Consider the following 23,664-nt stretch of genomic DNA (forward strand, 5'->3'; position numbering starts at 1 on the left):
GCACGTTATGCACATGTACCCTAGAACTTAAAGTACAATAATAAGAAGAAAATAAAGAAATAAATAAATAAATAAATAAAATAAAAAATAAAACCAACAAGAAAATTTTCCTAGAAAAAAATAAAATAAAATAAAAATAAAATTGTTATATAGTAACATATGTACTTTTTTATTAATGCATTAAGTAACAAATCTAACTGCAAATCTAATACCATAGTTTCAACCCCATAGTGAATGTAAATGGTATTTGGAGATTTCTGCAGCTACCTTAATGGGATATGAAAATATGTGACTTCTGTTTTTGCCAGTAGTTTACTGCCTACATTCCTAATTGAAGGAACTGCTAAATTTCAGTAAAAGGTTAATGAAATACAGATGTAATTTTCTTTTCATCCAAGTTTATAGTCCCCATATTAAGGACCTCTCACAGAGGAGGGAGCTTGATCTGATTTTTCAATGGTGAGTCAGAGTTTCTCAGACCAGTGAAAATGGAGAAGCCACCCAGACATGAGAGCAAACTGTGCAAAAGCAGAAAACAGATTTGCCCTTCAAGGAAATTATAAAACTTCATACTGCTGGAAAAAGGGACACCAGGCACAGGATGAGGCAGAGGGATAGGAAAGGCCTTGGATACTAGGTCAAGGCTTGAGTAAGGAAGGGAAGCCAGTCAACAGCATCAGCCAAGGAGGGTACCATGATCAAAGCTGAGCTTTACAGAGAGTTTTCTGTGTGCATTTTGGGATATAGATTGGAGGGAGAAAACTCTGGCAGCCCCAGAGAGAGACAGTGAGAGCCTGAAGTTATCTCATTATGGTGAGCATGAAGACAAAGCTATTTTTGGAAATATTACAAATAAATGTTAAAGGCAAAGTATGAGGGAAAAGGCATTTGGGCAGGCAGTTCAATTTTATGAATACTCAGTGCCAATTATGTGGCCCCAGCCAATATATCTGGCAGGATGGAGGGGGCATAATTCTAAGCAGATTTTTTATGTTAAAATAGTAATAGTTTCTGTTAACTAAGCCCTTATCATATTCAAGTATTATTCCATATTCTTTTGGAATATTACCTATTACCCTTAAAATTTCCTGAGGAAGATATTGTTGTTATTATTATTATTATTATTATCATCCAATTTTATGGATAAGAAAACTAAAGATCAGAGGGATTATGTCACTTGCCTAGAGTGATGTAACTGGTATGTTGCAGAGCTATTTTGTTCTGTCCACCTCCCTCCCTTAGTCAAACTAATGGCCTTTTTTTGCATATTTCAATACTATTTAAAGTCTGTGAATATTCTAAAGAGATGCTAAGTATCAGTTACCCAAGAAACAAAGAGAAGGGTTTTAAGCTCCTCATTTTGAAGGACTAGGTATTTAAACACTCAGATTTTATTTTAATACAATACTGCTCTGAAAATCAAGTACCAAATGATGAAAACTATTAAAACTAGGGATTTTAATGAAATGAATATTTCTAATGAAATTCTGCCTCCACTACACATGCCATTTAGTTGAACTAGCATAAAATTCTTTCAGAGATACTTAGTAGCCAAAGTTCCTTATGTAACATAAATGAAATTCTGGGTTGATGCACAGATTCCCAAACAGATATAGATTGTGAGACTATGTTCTTTAAATTGACTTCTGATCACTTCACCTTCTCAGCAACTCAGATACTGGCAAAGTGGGAGATGCCTTGATCAAACACCATGCTGTAGCAGTCTGACTAAAGCTTTTAAAGATTTCTAGGAAAATTATTTATGAAAAGAAAAGAAAAGAAAAAAAATGTTGCCCAGCTTAGAAGTGAGAGGACTAGGTTTCCAAATCCCTGTTTTAAGACCTTGTCGCAATTAGAAGCAACTCCCTTTTATTCTCCCAGGCTTATTTTTGATTTTTTTTTTGAAGGAATGTTAGAATTTTGGGGACCCTGAGAAATCTGTCATAGAGATAGTATATCATTAACCACTCTTTTCTTTCCAAAGTCATGCCAAACAGCACCTAGATCACCCACACTGGTTCAGCCTTCTGCTGGTAGGTGAGATGCCTTTATTTTCCTCAAAGGATATCAAGCCCTGAACCCCACCCAGGGAGCAGAGAAGACACAGAGGTAGTTGATTGTAAGTCAACACCATTCTTTGTGAGCATAACTAGACAATGGCTTTGTTACAGGTGGAGGGTCTTGACTGTGAGTTGTCCAGGTTCTTGACGTTTTGAACAAAGAATTGGACAAAACATGCAAACAAAGCAATGAAGGAATGAAACAACAAAAGCACAGATTTATTGAAACAAAAGTAAACTCCACAGAATGGGAGCAGTCTCAAGCAAGCGACTCAAGAGCATTGGTTACAGAATTTTCTGGGTTTAAATACTCTCTAGAGGTTTCCCATTGGCTACTTGGTTTACACCCTAAGTGAATGAAGGAGTGGCCCGCAACCAGTCTAATTGGTCTCGGAAGGTTACCAATCAGAGGCTGATGTTACAAAGTTATACCCCTATGCAAATAGGTCACAACCAATCTGATTGGTTTCAGGAGAGGACCAATCAGAGGTACTTTCCATTTTTCATCTGCAATGCAGAAAGGGTGGAGGTTACAAAGGGAGTGGCCTCTGATCCTTTTGTTTCTTGAGCATGGAAAGTTGGAATTTCCCTTTCGAATTAGTTCTAGGAAGTTAGCATGAATCAGCCTTTGGTTCCCTGCCTCCAGATCCTATTCTTCTTCACCTAGATATTCTAATCTTTTGTTACCTTCGAAGAAAACATGAGTGATACTAGCAATGGGCAGCCACAAGTCTGTTATCTTCTGTGAGTCACATTCAGTGGACATGTCCTCTTTATTCTCTACAGCAGTGCTAAAACACTAAGCAAGCCAGTAATTTCTTCACAGATTTGTCACAGGAATTTTGTAAGCACTTTACGTTTGTTACACTGCAGAAAGTACACATGGAGTTTAGTCTTACAACTGATTACAGTCATAATTTGTGCGGCAATGTTTAGACAACTTTAGGCTCATAAAGGGAAATCTGACCAGCATTTCTTAGAACAATACCAGAGACGGGTCCATCTTTATTTCTCCCTTATTGACTCAGTTTGAAAACACAAATTCATGTGACTGGATGTTTGATCAAGATGCTGTTATTTGCCATGGTAGTTATTTTATACAAACCTCATAACAAGCAGTATTAGATCATTAGAAATCACCATATGCATCTTACCTTACCCAGCCTCACACACACCTGTGTTTTAGTCCTTTCTAAAGCACAAATCCCCTGCAACTGAAAATGATTCCATAATATTTTCCACCATTGCATTGTTCTGTGATGATAGGGTATAAAAGATATATAAGACATTGTTCCCATCCTCAGAGAAGTTTCGGTTTGTAGAAGAGAAATACTTACACACAATTGCCTATTACCTATATTTTAACACAAGGGAAAATAATCTCATTTTTAAAAATTTTTGACACAGTGAAATAGATGGAAGATAAATTTTGAAAACTTATTTTTAAACTGTGTAGGAGTACTTAATTTGCAATGATCAATGACTCAAAGCTCAGCATGTCTTAAATATTCCATGTTACTAAGTAACTGATAATACAAATCCATCCTTCATTCCCTGCTTTTCTCTTGATGCATCTAGCGTAATTGTTTTCCTACATGTGCATCTGAATTGCATACTTCACAGTTACTGTAGAAGCCTGTTAATCCTTGGCATTTAACATGGGTGATAATGTCCCTCCTTTCGTAATTTTAGCCTAGAGCAAACATTTTTGGACTGGTGTTGTACATTAGGGCCATCTTGCTTACAGATTAATAAAATCACTAACCTTTACATTAAAAAAAGTTTGCACTACTCATTTTTAGTAATTATCAATATCATAAAGTTATTGTCAGTTAAGAGTCAGAATGTGTTTTTTAATTCTCATTTTTTCTTTTGTTTAATTTTTCTTCAGCCTAATACGATTTTTATGTCATAAATCCTTTCTCATTAGTCTTCACAAACAGAAAAGTTATTTCATAAGGAGAACTTAGTAGCATTTTTCTAATTTGTCCATTTTGGAAACAAATGAAATATTTATTTAAATTGATTAGTGTTTCTATAAACATTTCACTTTGGCTGGACACGGTGACTCATGCCTGTAATCCCAGCACTTTGGGAGGGCAAGGAGGGTGGATCATCTAAGGTCGGGAGTTTGAGACCAGCCTGGCCAACATAGTGAAACCCCGTCTCTACTAAAAATACAAAAATTAGCTCAGTGTGAGAGTGCATGCCTGTAATCCCAGCTACTCAGGAGGCTGAGGCAAGAAAATTGCTTGAACCCAGAAGGTGAAGGTTGCAGTGAACTGAAATCGCACCACTGTACTCCAACCTGGGCAACAGAGCAAAACTCCATCTCAAAAAAAAAATAATAATAATAATAATAACAACTTTGTGGGGCCTAAATATTCAGCTTTTCCTGATATTTCGTTTTTATCATTGTAAAATGGGTACATTATTCTGGCGATAGATGTTTTCACAAAAATTCAGTGTGATATAATAAACATTTGAAATTGAATATAATTATTCTCTTCCTAAAGCAACAAATCTTGGCCTGTGTAATCAAATTTGGCAAGAATATATTATCATCCTTATTCATATATGTTTTACAATTATGTGTTGTGCTATAGCTAAACACATAAGTAAATATTAATGAATGTGTAAATTCTTGGCAATTACCATATACTAATGTTGGCACAGATATAATTATTGTTAACTTTATTTTCATGTTCACATTACTTACTTAAATGTGTATGTTTTGGCTTGCTATATATGACTAGAATAAAATTCAGAAATCTAAACATCCTAAGTTAGTATTATTGCTTGTTATAGTTGGAATTTCAATGTATACTAAAGTGATCTTCTGTTCTTATGCAAACTAACAATGAGTGTCACGGCTCAGTTCAACTGCAGAACAATTACAAGAGGAGTTAATGCTATACTTTCTTTATATTTATCTTTTTAATATCCAGAGGCTGCCTTATTTTACTTAATACATAGATTGTTGAAAAATATATCAATACAATAGAAAAACTCATAATTTTTTAAAAGTCACTCATCTAATTATGTATTAAAATACTAACTCCTTTTTGGTTCCAGTAGCTACTTATGGACAAATCCACTGACTCCTATATTACTGTGGAAGACTTCCCAAGGCTGAGCAGAAAGCAGTCGGTTAGAGTCAAGCAGGCCAAAGCAGGGAATATGACATTTTGATAGCATGTGTGCAGAAGCAAGAGAGCGCTTAACTGCAATTGGAGTTGCCTTTTCAAGAAAAATGAGGAAAGACACAAGAATCCAAAGATTTTAAATCACAGGATTAAAGTAAAATTATATACACTAATAACAAAAACAGAAGAAGACACAATACTATTCTGAAAGAATATTTTAAAAAACAACAACAGCTCTGGTGAGCTTTGAAATCTCACCAGAAAAAAAAGAAGAGAGTAGCCATTTAATGCAAAAAGTAAGGTAGGAGTTTTATGACCTTGAAGATTAAAGCCTTAATAAAAGACAAAAACAACAAATTGAACAAATACTAGAAAAAGCTAAGAAATCCACACATAAGTGAAACTCAAATAAACATGAATCTATGAGACTCCAAGAGAGACAAACTTGGTAATTATTCTGTCAGAGAGAAATTGGAGCAACAGAAATTGTAGCACTAAAAGAAGAAGCTTAACTGCTCAGTTACCCTGTAAGGAAGAGTCACAAAGGAACAATTTACCACCTCAGTCAGAGAAGCACTGAATTAAGATAGAGGCAGTCATGAGCACCTCAAAAAACAGACTCACAAAGCAAAACAAACTTGACAAGCTAGAAAAGTCATCATTCTTGACATTACTGAGCTTGCATCTCACAAATAAGAGGCAGGGGTCGGCCATTCTTCAGTGGGTGAGATTACTGGGATGAGGCATGAACTCTGAGACTTTTAGGTCACCTTTCATGCTGTCCAAGTAACTTGGAGGAACCAGTGTGCTCGCTAAATGCCGCATTCACCAGTGCACATTGAGTCACTGGGAGAATCAGCATTACCAATTTGCAATCATATATATGCAGATACTATTAGGGACTCTTTCCCACCTGTTTTTCTTTTTTTGAATTTTTTTTTGAATTTTTATTTTAGGTTTGGTGGTACATGTGAAGGTTTGTTATGTAGATAAACGTGCCACAGGGGGCTTGCTGTACATATTATTACATCACCCAGGTATTAAGCTCAGTACCCAATAGTTATCTTTTTTGTTCCTCTCCCTCCTGCCACCCTCCCTGCTCAAGTAGACCCCAGTGTCTGTTGTTTCCTTCTTTGTGTTCATAAGTTCTTGTTCTTATCATTTAGCTCCCACTTATAAGTGAGAACATGTGGTATTTGGTTTTCTGTTCCTGTGTTGGTTTGCTAGGGATGATAGCCTCCGGCTCAATTGATGTTCCCGCAAAAGACGTGATCTCGTCCTTTTTTATGGATGCATAATATTCCCTGGTGTACATGTACCACATTTTCTTTATCCAGCCTTTTATTAATGGGCATTTATGTTGAGTACATGTCTTTGCTATTGTGAATAGTGCTACAATGAACATTCCCATACATGTGTCTTTATGGTAGAATGCTTTACATTCCTCTGCATATATACCTAGCAATGGAATTGCTGGATCAAATGGTAGTTCTGCTTTTAGCTTTTTGAGGAATTGCCATACTGCTTTCCATAATGGGTGAACTAGTTTACACTCCTACCAACAGTATATTAGCATTTTTTTCTCCACAACCTCACCAGCATCTGTTATTTTTTAACTTTTTAATAATAGCCATTCTGACTGGTGTCAGATGGTTTCTCGTTGTGGTTTTGACTTGCATTTCTCTAATGATCAATGACACAGAACTTTTTTTCATATGCTCCTTGGCCGCATGTATGTCGTCTTTTGAGAGGTGTCTGTTCATGTCCTTTGTCCACTTTTTAATGGGGTTGTTTTTCTTTTGTAAATTTGCTAAGTTCCTTATAAATGCTGGATATTATACCTTTGTCAGATGCATAGTTTGTAAATGCTTTTTTCACATTCCATAGGTTGTCTATTTACTCTGTTGATAGTTTCTTTGGCTCTGCAGAAGCTTTTAAGTTTAATTAGATCCCACTTGTCAATTTTTGTTTTTGTTGCGATTGGTTTTGGTATCTTTGTCATGAAATCTTTGCCTGTTCCTATGTCCAGTATGGTATTGCCTAGGTTATCTTCCAGGATTTTCAGGGCTTAGACTTTCCCACTTTTCATTCTTTCATTTGGCACACATCATTGAATGCTAACCATGCACCAAGTACTGCATTTGTGCCAGCTGTTAAAGAAACAAAGCATGAAATATAGCCTCACATCAGAAGTAGGAAATATCTTAGGCTTTTATTTACATTTTGAACCCATACACAAGTATATATTTAGAGAGATGTTGGAGACTTGGGTAGACTTGCTTTTTCAGAATATATTCAAAAATAAGCAAAAATATTTTTTAAGCATTTGAAAAAATACTTGTACCACTTGGAATCATGTTAGGCTATATATTACAGAAGAACCCAAAATAACATGTCTTAAGCAAGGAAGAAGTCGTTCTCTCTCTGTCTCATGTGAAATAAATTCAAGGGTAAGGAGTTGGGGACCAATGTGCTATATCTAACGTCATCATGCATCCAGGCTTCTATCCTTTTGCTATACCCATACAAATGTCTTTCATAAGTTCACCACATGGGTCAGGGTGGCTGCAGGAGTTCTACCAACATAGCATTCCTGTGAAGCAAGCCAGAAGAAAATGCAGAAAGAGCAGCTCTTCCCAGCTGAATCAGCTCCCTTTGAAGTCTTCCTGAAATCCCACGCAATACTTCTCACTGGACAGAATTAATCCCTTGGCTGTATCTAGTTGTAATGTGAACTGGGACATGTATTCTTTTGTCCAGCAGTTGGGAGGAGGGAGGTGGAGCCACTATGTGCCCAGTTAGGAATCACATTTCTCTTAAAAAGAAGGAGGGAAAGAATGAATATAGGGATAGGCCACTAGCAATCTTTGCCACAACAGTACAGCTAGGGAATATGTTAATTTTATGAGACATTTATGAGTGATTCTGCTTGACAGCAGGAAGTACAAACCAATGGACCTAATAGGTTTTGGGTCCTATTAGGACCCAAAATAGGGATTCACCTACTTTCATGGTTTAGTTCTCTCTATGCTCATTAGAAGTCTAAAGTCAACTTTGTAGGTGACAAGAAATGTGGTTGTCTTAAATATTTAACTCTAGTTTTGCAAAGTAAAAGGAATCATTAATATCTCTTTCATTTGTCCTGTTTCCTTGGCCTTTGAAACCAGTGAAACAGCTGCCTTTTGTTGTGTTTGTTCAAAATGAGTGATCTGAACAAATGAGTGATTCCTTATCTGTTCAAAAAGAATGGTCACAGCACCTGCCATTTGTTATATAGTTACCATTATGTGGATCACGTTACTAAGAACTTTGCATGGGTTCTCTTTTATCCTTCAGAAAGACTGAGATAGATGCTATTATTGTCCCCATTTTACCAGTGACACTGAGGCTTAAAGAAGTTAAGTGAGGCTGGGCATTGTGACTCATGCCTGTAATCCCAGCATTTTAGGAGGCCGAGGCCAGTGTATCTCTCGAGCCGAGGAGTTCAAGAGCAGCCTGGGCAATGTGGCAAAATCCCTTTTCTACAAAAAATACAAAAATTAGCCAGGCATGTTGGTATGTGCCTGTAGACCCAGCTACTCAGGAGGCTGAGGCAGGAGGAGCACTTGAGCCTGGAAGGCAGAAGTTGAAGTGACCTGAGACTGCACCACTGTACCCCACCCTGGGTGACAGAGTGAGATGCTGTCTAAAAATAAAAATGAGGAACTTAAGTGAATTTTCGATCATATGGCTTAGCAGACAGCAGAACCATGCTTTAACTGAGAAAGATCTTTCTCTAGAATTCAGCCCTTAACCACTACCCTTTTCATTCTGAAATTTACCAATTAAAGTGTGATGCTCTTCTTGTCCAAGGGAGGGTGTAATGCATTCTTTGGGAGTGGACAGTAATTCCTTATGGTCAAAGGTGAATAATACCTATAAAATACCTATGTTGATATACTTTAAAGTATTCACCACCTTGGTTTTTGTAGGAGCAGAACAATGATCTTATCTATATGGTTTTGAATGTGAGCATAGTTGAATATTCTGAGTTGAATTGTTGATTTTATTTTGTTTTGTTTGTTTGGGTAATTGTTTTTAAGACCTCTGTTACACAGGTAGATGAACATGAGAAAAGTCATTTAAGACAAGAAGCAAATACAGATGAGCACTTACAAACTAATATCCTTTAGGCAAATTGGAGTATATCTGTACAATCATATGAGAAAAGGAAGACCATTTTGAAAGCTGTTCTCTTCTAAGCCTCCTCCTTTAGTTAGGGAGGTGAATTATCCATGTGAATCTGAATTTTCCTTGAAGAGAAGAACCACTGTGTGCTAACATTAGTATTTTGCCACACCCCAACACCACTTCCCTAATTCCTATTGGTTTCATTCACCTTGATTTTATTTTATGAATTTTGTCAGTGCAATAAGGTCTAGTTGTGAGAGCAAAAGATTACACAGAGTTGCTGGCATCAGAGGACATGATGCTATCTAGGGGGATGACTTCAATCTATCTCATTTCATCTCTGTCACACAACACAGCTTCCAACCAAATGTCATTTTGGGGCTCCAGGGGCTGTTTCTTTCACCCTTCAATAAAAACTCACTTTGTCCTCCACATTCACACACACAGTTTTTCACGAAAATCAGAAAACCTTCTAACCAACTATGCAAGAACTGAGAAGCAAAGCAGTGTAAGTCAAAATGTATTTCTTCCTTTGATTATGTTGTCTTTGTTTGAAGCACTTATAATACAATAAGCCTAATGCCAGGTATTGTAGTGTTTGACAAAAAATGTAAAACAGATTTGGTTACCAAGGTTCTTTCTTGGTGCATAGTAAGACACTTGGGTAACAGATACAGAATCATCAGTTACTGAAGCAAAATGGCACAAATGGGTCCCAAAAAGAGAGGCAATTTTAAGAAGTATTTCCTCAGATGGAGAAAAAATATAGAGTGCTCACTTTAAAATAACCTATATTTTATACCAACATAAAGAAAATATATTAAAGGCAACGTGACTGCCCATTACAAAGAATGAGGGTACTAGATACTCAGATTTCAAGTTGTGATACCCCAAACAGTAAAAAGTAATTCGTTTTGGATAAAAGTTATCATTTCTAAATTTATAACCTACATATTATTTTTAACTATCTATCAAGTGTGTCACTTTAATTTTTCCTTTTGATTTTGAAAGTCATGAATTTCCATTAGTCCATATTAAAAACTGCATAGTCTCTTAAATTCAATTGATCTAAAAATGAGTATTTCTAAAGCATATTCTGTTAGAGACAGAATCTCCATAATATTTCATGCAAAAATTAACTGCTTAAGAAACTGAGTAAATTTTTCTTTCTTTAGGTATTTCTTTATCTTTATTTTAATTTGTCAAATGAGGGAAGAATATAATTTCCAAAATCCATGAAAGGCTCAGACTAATAATTGAGTAGAGATCTCACTTGCTTCTTTCAGTCCACTTGAAGTAGCATTGAAAGCTCAGTGTATGACTATAAATCCAGTTATGTTTAAATGAGTTTGATCTTCATGGATACTAAATATAACACTTTAGTCACAGATACCTCACTTTCTTCATTCATTCATTTATATTTTATATGTTAAATAGATGAATGCTTTCTTTTCTAAAAAAGAACATTGAGTTGCTTTTGAACTTTTCAGATTCTGAAAAGTTTATACTAAAAATTAGGTAATATTTATGGGTACGGCTTCTAGCCATGGAATGATATTTATGAGCCTCTTACTATAAGAACTTTATCATTACATTTTAAAATAGTACAATTCTAATCAAAGAATATGTACCGCAGTGCAGTTCTTATATTAAAGTTTGACTCCATAGCTGTTACTATGACCCTAAACTGTCAAGTTAAAGGACTCTCTGTCTATGCTATGCCTCGAAATATTTAAAAGTTCTCAATAAGTAGAAAAGCTAGTGTTAGAAGTACTACATAGAAATCAGCACCTCTTATCAGGTAACATGACTAGTTAACTATATTTGAAGGAGGCATGTATGTTATACAGCTTTTTAGGGACACATCAATGCTTATATGAATATAGTCATGAAGAGAGAAAGTAAGGCTTATATAAAAGAATTTTCAGACAGTAATGATGAGCCCCAAGCAAAACTGTGTTTTTACCTTATTTTTATTTGTCTTTATTGGTAAAGCTCTGTGACCTGCGTGTAGAGTGTGTCACCAATATAATGATCAGTTTGCAATGCTTTGAGGGGAAAAGAAGCATACTGATAACTTAAGACATGTGCCAGTAATCATATACTATAGCTCAGAACCAGGATGATAAAGAAATAAGTTGAGCTGATATAGCAGCCAGGATAGGATAGGCCTTACTAATATAAAAACAACAAAAAAACCTTTGTGGTTTAAAACAACAAACAACTCTGCTTATATCTCAGGTATCCAAACTAATAGAGCCTCCACCATTCTAGGATGCCACCTCTCACTTCAAGGCTTCAAGATTTATCACAGAGGTGAAGCGTAGAGCTGGAGAGTTGAGCAATAGCAATAAATGCTTTGGCCTACAACTATTATTTCATACTCTCATCGTATGGCCGCAACTAGTCACTTGGCTACCCCTAATGTCATATAAGGAATTGTATTATAATTCTCTATCTACCTTGAAATGGAGGACAAGTAGATATTGGTGAACATTATTTATATCTTTCACAGTTTGCTGATTTATTTGGGGCCAAGATTCCCTATTATTCTTTCTGCAAAAGACCATATAAAATTTTCATTCTGCTGGCTGGATCACTACTGTAAGTGTTAATGACAGGCTTATCTTTGAAAACATCTTCTCCTTTGGTGATTCTCATTAAAAATGAAAAAATTCTTCCATTAACTATTTCTAGCACTGACTTGGAAAACCTGACTCATTCTGTACCAGTATCATTGGTCAAAGATCAAGTAGCAAAAAGTGTACATGAATGAGTCTGTCAGTTTTTCAGAAAATTAATATAAATATCATATATATATATAGTTATCATATGACCCAGCAATTCCACCCAGAAGAATCGAAAGCACATGTCTACTCAAAATCTTCTACACAAATGTTCATAGCAACATTTTTTTATAAAACAGCGAAAAAACATAGAAATAACCCAAATACCCCATCAACTGACAGATAGATACATGAAGTGTGATATATCCTACAGTAGAATACTGTATAATTGTAAAAAGGCATGAAATACTGACAAATGCTGTAACATGGCTGAACCACGAAAACATGCTGGGTGAAAGAAGTCAGAACCAACAGAGAACATTGTATAATTACATTGATATAAAATGTCCAGAATAGCAAATCCATAGAGACAAAAAGTAGATTTGTAGTTGCCAGGGGGTGATGAAAAGTGGGAATTGGGAAGTAAAGGACTTATTTTTGAGTGATGAAAATGTTCTGGAATTGGATAGTGGTGATGCTTGTAGACCTCCGAATATATTGAAATTTACTAAACTGCAAGCTTTACAATGATAAATTTTATATGAATTTTACCTCAGTAAAAAATATTTAAAAATATGTGCTGTAGTGAGTTATCACCACTTTTCCACATAGTACTTTCTGCCTCCATTTTACTGGGGAATATAACCATTGCCTCCTACTGTATCTTCACAAGACAATACAAGTTTCCAAAATCTATCAGAGTGTCACATGTCAGTCACTATGCTGATCAGTTTTCTCAATGGCATAACTTTACATTTCCACAACTAAGGCTAAGTAGAATAAATATCTGATTTGAAGTCAGAGAACCTTTATTAGAGACATGAGCAAGTCTCTTAGCTTTCCAAGCTTTGTTTTCCTCATCTGTGAAACAAGAATGCACCTGCACAGTTCACCAGGATACTGGAAAAGACCAGACGGTACAATATATGTTGAAGTACTTTCTGTATTTCTAATCTTGTCTTCTAATTTTAGTTTTAGCTTATTTTCTTTATATTATTCAGCCTGCTTTCCTTTAAATAAACTTCTTATAAAAATCTGAACATTGGAAGTCAACATCCTTAGGTTGGAACCCCAGCTCCGCCACATTTCAGTTATGTGACCTTGCTTAGGTAGTTTAACCTCTCTAAATCTGAGGCTTTTCTGTAAAAGGGGGAATATAAAGCCTCCCTCATGATGCCAATGTAAGAATTAAATGAGAACATGTAATTATTTAATATAGCCTCTTTGCATGGTAAGCTGTCTGTGATATTACCACAATAAGGCTCAAGATAAAATTCACCCTGCAAAATCTTCATAGCCTCAAATACTAGTCGACTTACTTGGTCTGTTTGCAAACCTAAGAATTTCAGTCTCTTAAGTATTCCTTCTAGTATTTCTTTTCTGTCTCTTCAATAATGAATAATATATGTTATCATCAGAGAAGATTAATTATTGTTTTTTTCTCTGAAAAAAGCATGTTGCACTCTAATTCGATTATATTTGTATGTGTTGATTACATACAAATTGTATGCAAATCTAATTTTTACTCTGAAATGTATCGAGACTGAAAAAGTTATATATAATGTATATATATTTTATGCACATATTTATTTACCTATAAACATATGTATATGTATATAGATATAAACATACATTTATATACGTGGCATCTTACACATGCAAAATTAGAATTGAGGTTTTTAACTATGTTGATCAAACATTCATTTACTGTAACAGGAAAACACTTAAACCCCACTGGAATTGACAGACTTGGTAGATAGAGCTCTCTTCTTCTTCCTTCCCCATTAGAGAGTTCTTTGTTGCACTTTGTTCAGATGAAATGGAAGAATCAACCCAAGAATTCATTAAAAGGATTAGACAACCAGTTACTAGAAATCCGGGCCTAAAATACCAATATATGTTAAATCGCAAAAGCAAAGAAAAACCATTCTGACTAGTAGGCTAAATTGCTGCCTTTAACAGTGCCAGAGCCAAATGTTCAATCTGGGCAGGAGCCTGGTTGCTTTTAAACAGTAGACCTCACTAATATAAAATTTTTTACATCTAACTCAGGAGTCAGTTGAATCTTAGCCTCAACATGTAAGGGGAAGAGGCGAGAAATATGACTGTGTTTCACAGAGTTCCAGATGGTCATGTATGGATTTGGTCTGAGAGCCGTGAATTGTAAGGAACAATTCATGGTGTGATTCAATCTTCAATCTTGTTATCTTCATGGACTGAAATGGAGAACGAGGTGTCTAATGGAACTACAGAGAGAGAGAGGGAACTACCAAATCTTCTATCAATATTAGTGACATTCATTCATCTCATTACTTACTCAGCAGGTATTTATTGAGCACTTATGTATCAAGCAACATGGAAATCGCTAAGAATAAAAGCTGTACAGGGTCCTGAGAAGGTCACAGTGCAGTAAGGGAAAGCAAACAAGGCATGAACCTGTCAAGAAATCGGGGGATGCATGATAATAATATGAGCGTTTTGTGGTACTCTGACAGTATTGTGATGCCTCTAATTCTGCTGGGATCAGGAAGTTGCATAGAGGAACATGAGTCTTGAAGCAAAGGAACTATAGGAAAGATAAGGTAGAAAGTAATATCCAGAGAAAACAGTATGAGGAAAAACATGAGAGCATGTCATATTCTAAATCCTGCAGTCTCTTTGGACTGGCTAGCACCCACGGCACCTATGGAAAAATGGCAAGAAGAGACAGGCAAGATAGGCAGGGGCTAAATGATGCCATAGTAAGGCATCATTTTCCTCCTATAGGCAATGGGAAGCTCTCTAGGATTTAAAAAGCAGAGAAATCTGATCAGGTTAGATTTGAGGCAGTGTAGAGAGTGGAGTGAACAGAGTCTAGAAGCAGGCCCCTTTAAAAGACTATTGGAAGAGCTCAAATGAGAGATGGCTGGGATAAGAATGGAAAGTACAAGGCCAGGCACGGTGGCTGGCCAACATGGTGAAACCCCAACTCTACTAATAATACAAAAATTAGCCAGGCATGGTTGCACATGCATGTAATTACCTGCAGAAAATGAAATTGGACCTGTGGCCACGGATCATTCCTACACCTGTGTTGGCCACCACTGATTTTCTGAAATTTAGAGCATTCTAGAGACAGACATTTTAAGATCAAACATTGTTCTTGATGCTCCAGCTCGTTGAGTTTAATGAGACATACTTAAAAACAAATGGACCGTTTTCCAGAGGGCTGAGTTCACACCCAACTTCACGGAGTAGAAACTAAAAATGTTCTAAATTAACTCAAATCAATTTTTAAAAGATTTTCTGAGCAGAGAGCACATTTGGCTAAGACCCTGGGTGCCACCTGAAACATATAAACGATTGATTGAATGAAAATAGGCCATCTTTTCTCTTCCTTAGACACTAAGCAGCCTTTTGTCCTGCTCTTTTTTACTTTAATTGGAAGCATTTTTAGGTTTTAGAGCCAGTTTTGTTCTAAATATATGAATACTTATTTGTCCCCTTTCTCAAAAGTCAGAGATTTTCTCCCTTTCTGGAAAGAAAGGCTAGAGATTGGAAAGTTAAATATTTCTTCTCTGCAACCAGTAAAAAAGAACCATTTGGTTCTAACTGTACTTGTCTGGAATCCATAATTTCCTCTATTTGAGTTTCTAGTATATCTGCATTCAGCTCCCCAGCAGTCACATCCCACAGTAGAGGAACATCATTGGCTATTGTCTAATTTCCCCATGGGAAAGGTGTCTACAATTGAGAAAAATAGTCTGAATTCCAGGCACACATATTTACTACAAATTCTCTCTAAATATTGAAATGTCCTTCTACTATGAAATTTTGTGGGCTGTGATTTCAAAGAGAGCTCTCTCTCTCTCTGGCTTTTCTATGTGGGCTTCAAGGAAACTGGCTCTTGCTGCTGTCGTTGCTTTCTGAAAGTGAGTTATCAAAATTACTAACCAATTCCATTTTGGGTGTTAATCAGATATTTGTGGCTTTCATCGCTTGTCAATTTAAAACCCAGGCTCAACTTAAAATACCCTTTGACAATTGGTTTTGCCTTCTTTTTATTTCATTCTAAAAATGACTAATATATTTACCTCAATTCACCTACCCCCTAAAATTATTTTCCATAAACCAAGTACAAACTAGCTTATGAACCTACAAGAATGCCTTGATTTCTAGAGCTGTTGTGCATTGGTTCATTCAACAAATATATATTGGGAATCCACCCTGCAGCGGGCTGCATGCTGTTCTACAGATACAGAGTTGGTAAGCATGGCCTTATCCCTTGGGTGCTCAGAATCTATTTTGCTTACTAGTCAGTAAAGAGCATTGTATGTTACAATGAGGGCCATCTCCATCAGCTTTACTAAATGTGGATTAGCCTGAAATTTAAACTGTATATCAATAAGGAGAACTCCATTTTATTTAATTCATTCTGCAATTCCTTTTATAAAGCATAGTCCTTATGTAAATATCTTCATATTCATTTCTCTTATAAATGTAAAGTTTCCTGAAGTAGAGCACACCTATAATTTCTGCCCTTGAAATTAGTATGTAAGGCCGGGCACAGTGGCTCAAGCCTGTAATCCCAGCACTTTGGGAGGCCGCGACGGGCGGATCACGAGGTCAGGAGATTGAGACCAGCCTGGATAACACAGTGAAACCCCATCTCTACTAAAAAATACAAAAAATTAGCCGGGTGAGGTGGCGGGGGCCTGTAGTCCCAGCTACTCGGGAAGCTGAGGCAGGAGAATGGTGTAAACCCGGGAGGCGGAGCTTGCAGTGAGCTGAGATCCGGCCACTGCACTTCAGCCTGGGCCACAGAGCAAGACTCCGTCTCAAAAAAAAAAAAAAAAAAAAAGAAAGAAATTAGTATGTAAGAATAAATACTTGTGAGAAGTTGCAGCATTCTAATTGGTTTTTACACTGTTAAGTTTTGTGTGAATTTAGGGTTAGATCATAGGTATTTCTGTCTTTTTCTTTCATGTACAGTCTTGGAACTGGGTGGATTGTTAGAGAATGTGTCCTCTTGAGATAGAAAACTTTGAAGTCTAGAATTTAGAACTTAGTCCAGGTCACACTGTGAAAGGGGACAAATAGGCCCAATATCTGCTTTCCACCAAAACAGACAAAAAGAAAAGATTTCAGTCTATGCTTAGAATATTCTTATGAGCATTGACTTTGTGCCAATGTATTTAAATTTTCAGTTTTTATATTTAGAAAACCTTACATAAATTCATCAGGCCACACTCAAGAAAGGCTTAAAGAGCAAATCTTGAGTGAAAAATATAATAGCCACTTCTAGAAGTTGTTCCTTTTTAAAAATGCCATTGTTAAAGCTGTCGGTATGATACATGCTCTCTGTAAAAGGTCAATTAGCAGATTCCCCAGGATATTTAAAGTTTTGTGCTACCTTCTAAATGTCAAGTTGAAGTTGGGAATCTTGTAATATTTGGAAGAATTTTGCCATAAAATGGTCTATATGATGAAAAAAAAATTCCAGGTCAAGGATGAAAGAGTGGTAGGAAATCTTGTCTTTCCTCCAGAAGACGGAGACAGATAAGGGCTTAGTCCAGATAAGCACAAATACAGTTCCCACACTGAGCCCTACTCCTTGGAATGGGAAGGAAATTGAACACTTTTTGATACTTGACCTCCTTTCCCTGAACAAAATGGTGTGGAGGGGCAGTATGGAGTAGCAGAAGGAGTAGTTTTTCATGCTTTTTTAATAAAAGAAAGGCATTACACCTGCACATACACCTTGGAGTATGTTTTGGGAGAGGTTTGAAAGGATAAAGGGAAGAAAATAACTAGTAAGACTTGGTGTTGGTCCTGGTTATGGCCAGAGAAATGAAATTAAAAGTTTGGTCCATGACTTTGAACACTTGTTTTCAGAGCCCGGAGGAAAAGAGGTGAGGACAGATATGGATGTAGAAGTCTTTGTTTCTGAGTTTAAATGTGAGAAAATTCATGCCTAGTCCCTTCAGTTTTTTGCTGAGACGATGTAAGGCAGAAAAAATAATATCTTTTTTTTTGACCTATCTCAAGAGTCATAATGGGCATTACTGTAAGAAAAGAGACATTAACAAGAGAAAAGCATAACAAATGTGTTTAACCAAAGTTTTATGTGACACAGCCTTCAGGCATGAAGATTGCACCCAGGAAAAACTGTGTATTTTTATGAACAGTTGTTGGAAATAAGAGTGGAGAACAAAGGGTATGAGCTAATAATAATAACCTGGGAAGAACTCAGCGAGGCGTGTTTGTTCCGATTCTTCTTGGCCTCTGGGTATAGAGAAGGAACCCTATAGACTGAGGGTCTTATGACCTACTTTCAGAGGATGTAGGTAAGAGATTTTTTTTTTTTCTTTTTTTTATGACCGTGCTTCAGAGGCAAAGGTGGGGAAAAGATTAGGGTGTGAGCTCCAAGGTGCCATATTATGGAGTAGCATGTTCTGAACCCCAACAAAGACAAGGCCATCTTCTAAGAAATTTGTGGAGGAATAAGGATTGGGATTTGAAGAGAATTGTGGATGCTTGGGAAATCTATCTATTATTAGGGACAGGAAAAGTTCCTGGCAACAGTGAGTATCCAGCCAAGGTTGAAAACTTGTAATGTGTATTTGTATCAATATGCCTGGTTGTGTTATTTCTCTGCCAGAATAGAATAGTCTAGAGGTTGAAAAGTGTTCAGAAAGAGACAAACATGAAGTTCTGCAGGGTGGCTGTAATAGTAGAACCTAAATATGAAGACATTGAGGATCTGGTGAGAGTGGTTAGAGGGATTCACATGAAGGTTTCATAGAGAGGGAAGCAGAGCCATGGAGTGAGTGAGAGATTGGTGGGGAACAAATGTTGAAGGTCTCTATGAGGTAGCAGAGCAGTTGTTCTTGGAGTAAAGAAGTTAGGGAATTTTAAAGAAAGGGGTGAAATATCTGCACCGGGAATCTATATAGGTGTTCTAGATTAGGGTTCAGCAAACTTTTACTATAAAGGGCTAGATAGGAAATATTTTCAGCTTTGCAGGCTGTATCATGTTTGTTACGACTTCTCAGCTCTGTCCTTAAAGCATGAAGGCAGTCATAAACAATAAGTAAACAAATGGACATGGCTGTGTTTCTATAAGCCTTTTTTACAGAATAAGTGGTAGGCCAGATTTTCTCAAGGGTTGTAGTTTGCTGACGCCAGTCATAGATGATAATAATTTCCAGGATGTGGATAAATGTAAGCAGAAGTAAAGTCTTAGAAATCAGGGGTCTAAGAAACTTTAAGATGTATATATTGACTAAAGCCATCTAGATCAGGATTGTTGAGAATCCATTTGAGGCTGGTGATCATGAATTATAGAAGAGCTACTCATCTGCTCTATAGTGTGACTCCTTCAGCTACATTTGGCTGTATGGGTGAAGTCACAGAAAAGGCAAATGTTTGCATTCAGAGGGGGCTAGGATTTTTGCCAGATGAGTATAATGGAATGATAGAGGAGAAGGAAAATTTGGGATATTGAAATGATGGGAAGTGGTCAGTAATCTAAAGAAAGGAGAAAACTGATAATAGAGAGCAAGTAGAGGGGTCAGTTAACTGGTGGTCATCAGGAAGTCTAATAACCAAATCAGCTTCACGAGAGCAACAACTGTGTTTTGTTCACTTACATGTCCCAGCACCTAGAATAGTACCTGGCACATAGTAGGTCACAGGAAGATCATTTAATAAGTAAGCAGGAAAAGTGGGAAGTTGGGGTCATGCTTGGATAAGTGATTGAGGAAGTTATTTTTTATGGATGACATCTCATATGTCTGAAATGCACACACAGTCAGTTCTCAGTAATTATTAGCCTTTACCATTATGCATTTTGGACTTTTGTAGGGACTACATATTTTCAGAGAAATAAAATTGAGAACAATTTCTCTGCAAATGAGTGAGTTGACCTTTCCTAAATGGGTATAACTTAAGGCCATTGGAACAATTAGTATTGTTAAATTTAACCTCATATGGACAGAATACACAAAATACTGGTAGAAATTATCTCCCTTTCCAAATTAGCCTAGTCTGGTTCTCAAAGACAGACACTCAGTGTCCTCACTTCTAAAGCCTTCAGTTGTCTAGTTTAGTGTGCTTATCACAGGTGTAGAAAATTTTATATTTACATTGCTGAATCACCTCTCAGTACATTTGAATGGCCTTTCCTTTGCTTTTTGTCTAGAGCTGAAGTCTCATTCAAAAACATGGGTGACTGCCTAGCTCAGGAAGAGTTCACAGGAGGGAGAAGGCTGAAATGATAAGAAATCTAATTTTTAAACCATGCCAGTTGTGTTAGTCTGTTTCTGTTGTTATAAAGGAATATCTGAGACTGGGTAATTTGTAAAGAAAAGAGGTTTAATTGGCTCACGGTTCTGCAGGCTGCACAGGAAGCATGGTGCTGACATCTGCTTCTGGTGAGGGCCTCAGGAAGCTTATGGTGGAAGGCTAAGGGGGAACAGGCACCTCACATAGTGAAAGGGGGAGCAAGAGAGAGAAGAGGGAGGTTCCAGACTCTTTTTAACAACCAGATCTCATGTGAACTAAGGGGATGGCACTAAACCATTCAAGAGGGATCTTCCCCCCACGATTCAATACCTCCCACCAGGCCCTACCTCTAACTTTGGGGATTACAATTCAAGATGAGATTTGAAAGGGACAAACATAAAAACCCTATCACCAGTGTTTTCATATTTAGTTAACTGAATCAAAAAAGTATTTTGATTTTGAACATTAAGAAATATTCTTTCATATCCTTTTCAGACAACTTGTATGTCCCTTGGATGTCTTTTTCAGATGACCTATTTCTCCTTTCACAACCCATAGTATCATGACTTATAAATAGTAAATATTTAATAAATCTGTGCTGACAACAAATCTTTAATGACAACAAAAGCAGTTCTCTGAAATGCCCTTTGTTCTACCTCTTTGCCTGGTAAATTTCTTTTATGATTTGGTTCCAATGTCATATTTAAAATGGTTCCCAGCTCTCGTCGTTAAAATGAATCGGCCCGTTCCAGGTAGCTCATACCCAGTTTCCACTACATTGTCATTGTTCGTCTGTTTCTCATTCTTGCCTTTTATCTACCAAGGAGCAGGGATTTGGGCTTATTCATCTTTAATATCTCTGATACCTTGCATGTGCTTGCCATCTGTAAAGTGCTCCAGAATTGTCTGGCAAATGACTGCGACAGGGAGAAAACTCATTCTATAAGCATGATGTAGGCTTTAGTTGGCAAACCCTGCCCTCTAAAGGATTTTGCTTCTTTAAATTTTTTTCTGCAGTTAGACTACTGCTGCCAAATGAGCAATTAGTAACTGATTATGACTTTGTGATCCAATTAGCAGATGTGATTAGGGGATGGTTAGCCTTTGTTCCTATACCTGCTTCTTTTAAATTAAGAATAATCCATAATTGATACTCAGTATAACTTTGCTGAAAGCACAGATTTCACCAAGATGTTAACAATGGCCATATTTGAGTAGTAATATTTTTGTTTGACTTTTTTCTTCAGACATAATGTTTTTCTTTTATTATTATTATTATTATTATTATTATTATTATTATTATTATTATTATACTTTACGTCTAGGGTACATATGCATAACGTGCAGGTTTGTTACATATGTATACTTGTGCCATGATTGTTTGAATTTTCTTTTTCAGGATATGTATTAGAAAAAAAAAAACTATTTTCATTTTTTAAAATAGATGGTGCATGAGGTAGACAATTAAGAGAAATGAATGCTTTGATGCAACTTGGAACCAGTCAGGGCTGGATCACAATGAGCCAGTCTGCAGTTTGGTAACAAATCTCATTGGTTTAGGAAAGCAAAAGTTTATTTGCTCCAGATTGACGGGGACTCTTCTACATTCAGTCTCTCAGATCCAAGCCTCCTTCAGCTCAAAGTGGCTTCCACAGTTGATATGGCCAAAAGAGGGAGAAATCAAAGAGACCAGCCAGCTCTCACCTGGCTCAACACATGTCACTTTCCTTGGCCAAAACAAATCCCAAGGCCCCAAGCTGACTGCACAAGAGAGTGGAAAATGCAGAGAAGCACATGGAATCCAGTATATGGTGAGCACCAGTTGTCTCTGCCAACATGACGGTAACTCTTTTCATTTTTCAGTTACTGTAATGAATGTATGTTGGATCCAGACTGCGGTTTCTGCTACAAGATGAACAAATCAACTGTCATTGACTCCTCCTGTGTTCCAGTTAATAAAGCATCTACAAATGAGGCAGCCTGGGGCAGGTATATCACTCATTTTACCATATGAATGTATAATAATATTTCAAAATGAGGCTTATGTTTAAGTTTTCAGAGTGCTTGCACTTATAGCAGTTCTTTTAAACTGGCCTTCATAATTACATTACTTTGCAGCATATACTGGTGATAGTGGATGCAAAGCATTGCAATTGTGTGTTTCACGCAGAGTAGAAAGCACCCAGGCCTAGACTTTTGGAGACCCAGATTTCTCTAATAAGGTATAGGAGTTTGGATCTTTAGTTTTAGGCAGGTGTTCAAAAATACTGCCAAGGCAATTTCTCCCACTGCATGTTGTTTAATTACGATGTATTTCCAGACTCCCAAACTTTTAAATGAAAAGAAATTGTAAAGTCAAAATGAATTATTATCACATTAAGCTGCATGTGGTGCATCACGCCTGTAATCCCAGCACTTTGGGAGGCCGAGGCAGGCAGATCACTTGAGGTCAGGAGTTCGAGACCACTCTGGCCAACAGGGTGAAACCCTGTCTCTACAAAATTACAAAAATTAACTAGGAGTGGTGGCACATGCCTGTAATCCCAGCTGCTCAGGAGGCTGAGGCAGGAGAATCACTTGAACCCAGGAGATAGAGGTTGCAGTGAGCTGATATCAAACCACTACACTCCAGCCTGGACAGCAGAGTAAGACTCTGCCTCAAAAAAAAAAAAAAAAAAAAAAGAATTACTATCACGTTAAATTATTTCATGAAACTATTTTTTTTTATTCCTAGAGGCCTTTTCCAGGGTTGAGTGAAATTAAGCAAAATAAAGATAAAAGTTGGTAATCATTGGCATGTAACTAGCTTGGGAGGCTAGAAACCTTAATATTTTTGGTTTGTAGTAGATGTATAAATGAAATATTACTATAAAATAAATAAATATTCTCCAGATTTGTGAACTAACATTTGTATCCAGACATGTAAAATGGGCAAATGTTATTTGATATGGCTTTAACCTCTTTTGTGTTTTAAATTCCTATAAAATAATATGCTCTTATCTTGTCTACTCATAGTACTGATAAAGGCAATGAAATCTGTAATAAAGTATTGTGTCTCATAGGAGCTATAAAGTATAGTATAATAATCATTTCATTAGAGAACTGCTCCAAAGAAGTAAATTATATATGTTAGTTGAGTAAAGATCCAGACCACATTATAAATATACTAATTACAAAGAAATATGTAAAAGAAATACAATTAGTATTTTATTTTTATTTATTTATTTATTTATTTTA

The 23,664-nt window shown here is 36.5% G+C and overlaps 1 protein-coding gene across 1 annotated transcript in view; it reads left to right on the top strand.

The window, feature by feature from the left end:
* The window catches only part of SLC2A13 (solute carrier family 2 (facilitated glucose transporter), member 13), a 426,909-nt gene that overhangs the window by 327,560 nt on the left and 75,685 nt on the right, over positions 1-23,664 (top strand). The window contains exon 9 of the mRNA XM_011936118.1: positions 22,291-22,416. Within this exon, the coding sequence (XP_011791508.1) occupies positions 22,291-22,416 (126 nt within the window). The remainder of the gene's footprint in view (positions 1-22,290; positions 22,417-23,664) is intronic.

Source organism: Colobus angolensis, unplaced genomic scaffold, assembly GCF_000951035.1.
Source record: "Colobus angolensis palliatus isolate OR3802 unplaced genomic scaffold, Cang.pa_1.0 Scaffold150, whole genome shotgun sequence".
Classification (NCBI taxonomy): domain Eukaryota; kingdom Metazoa; phylum Chordata; class Mammalia; order Primates; family Cercopithecidae; genus Colobus; species Colobus angolensis.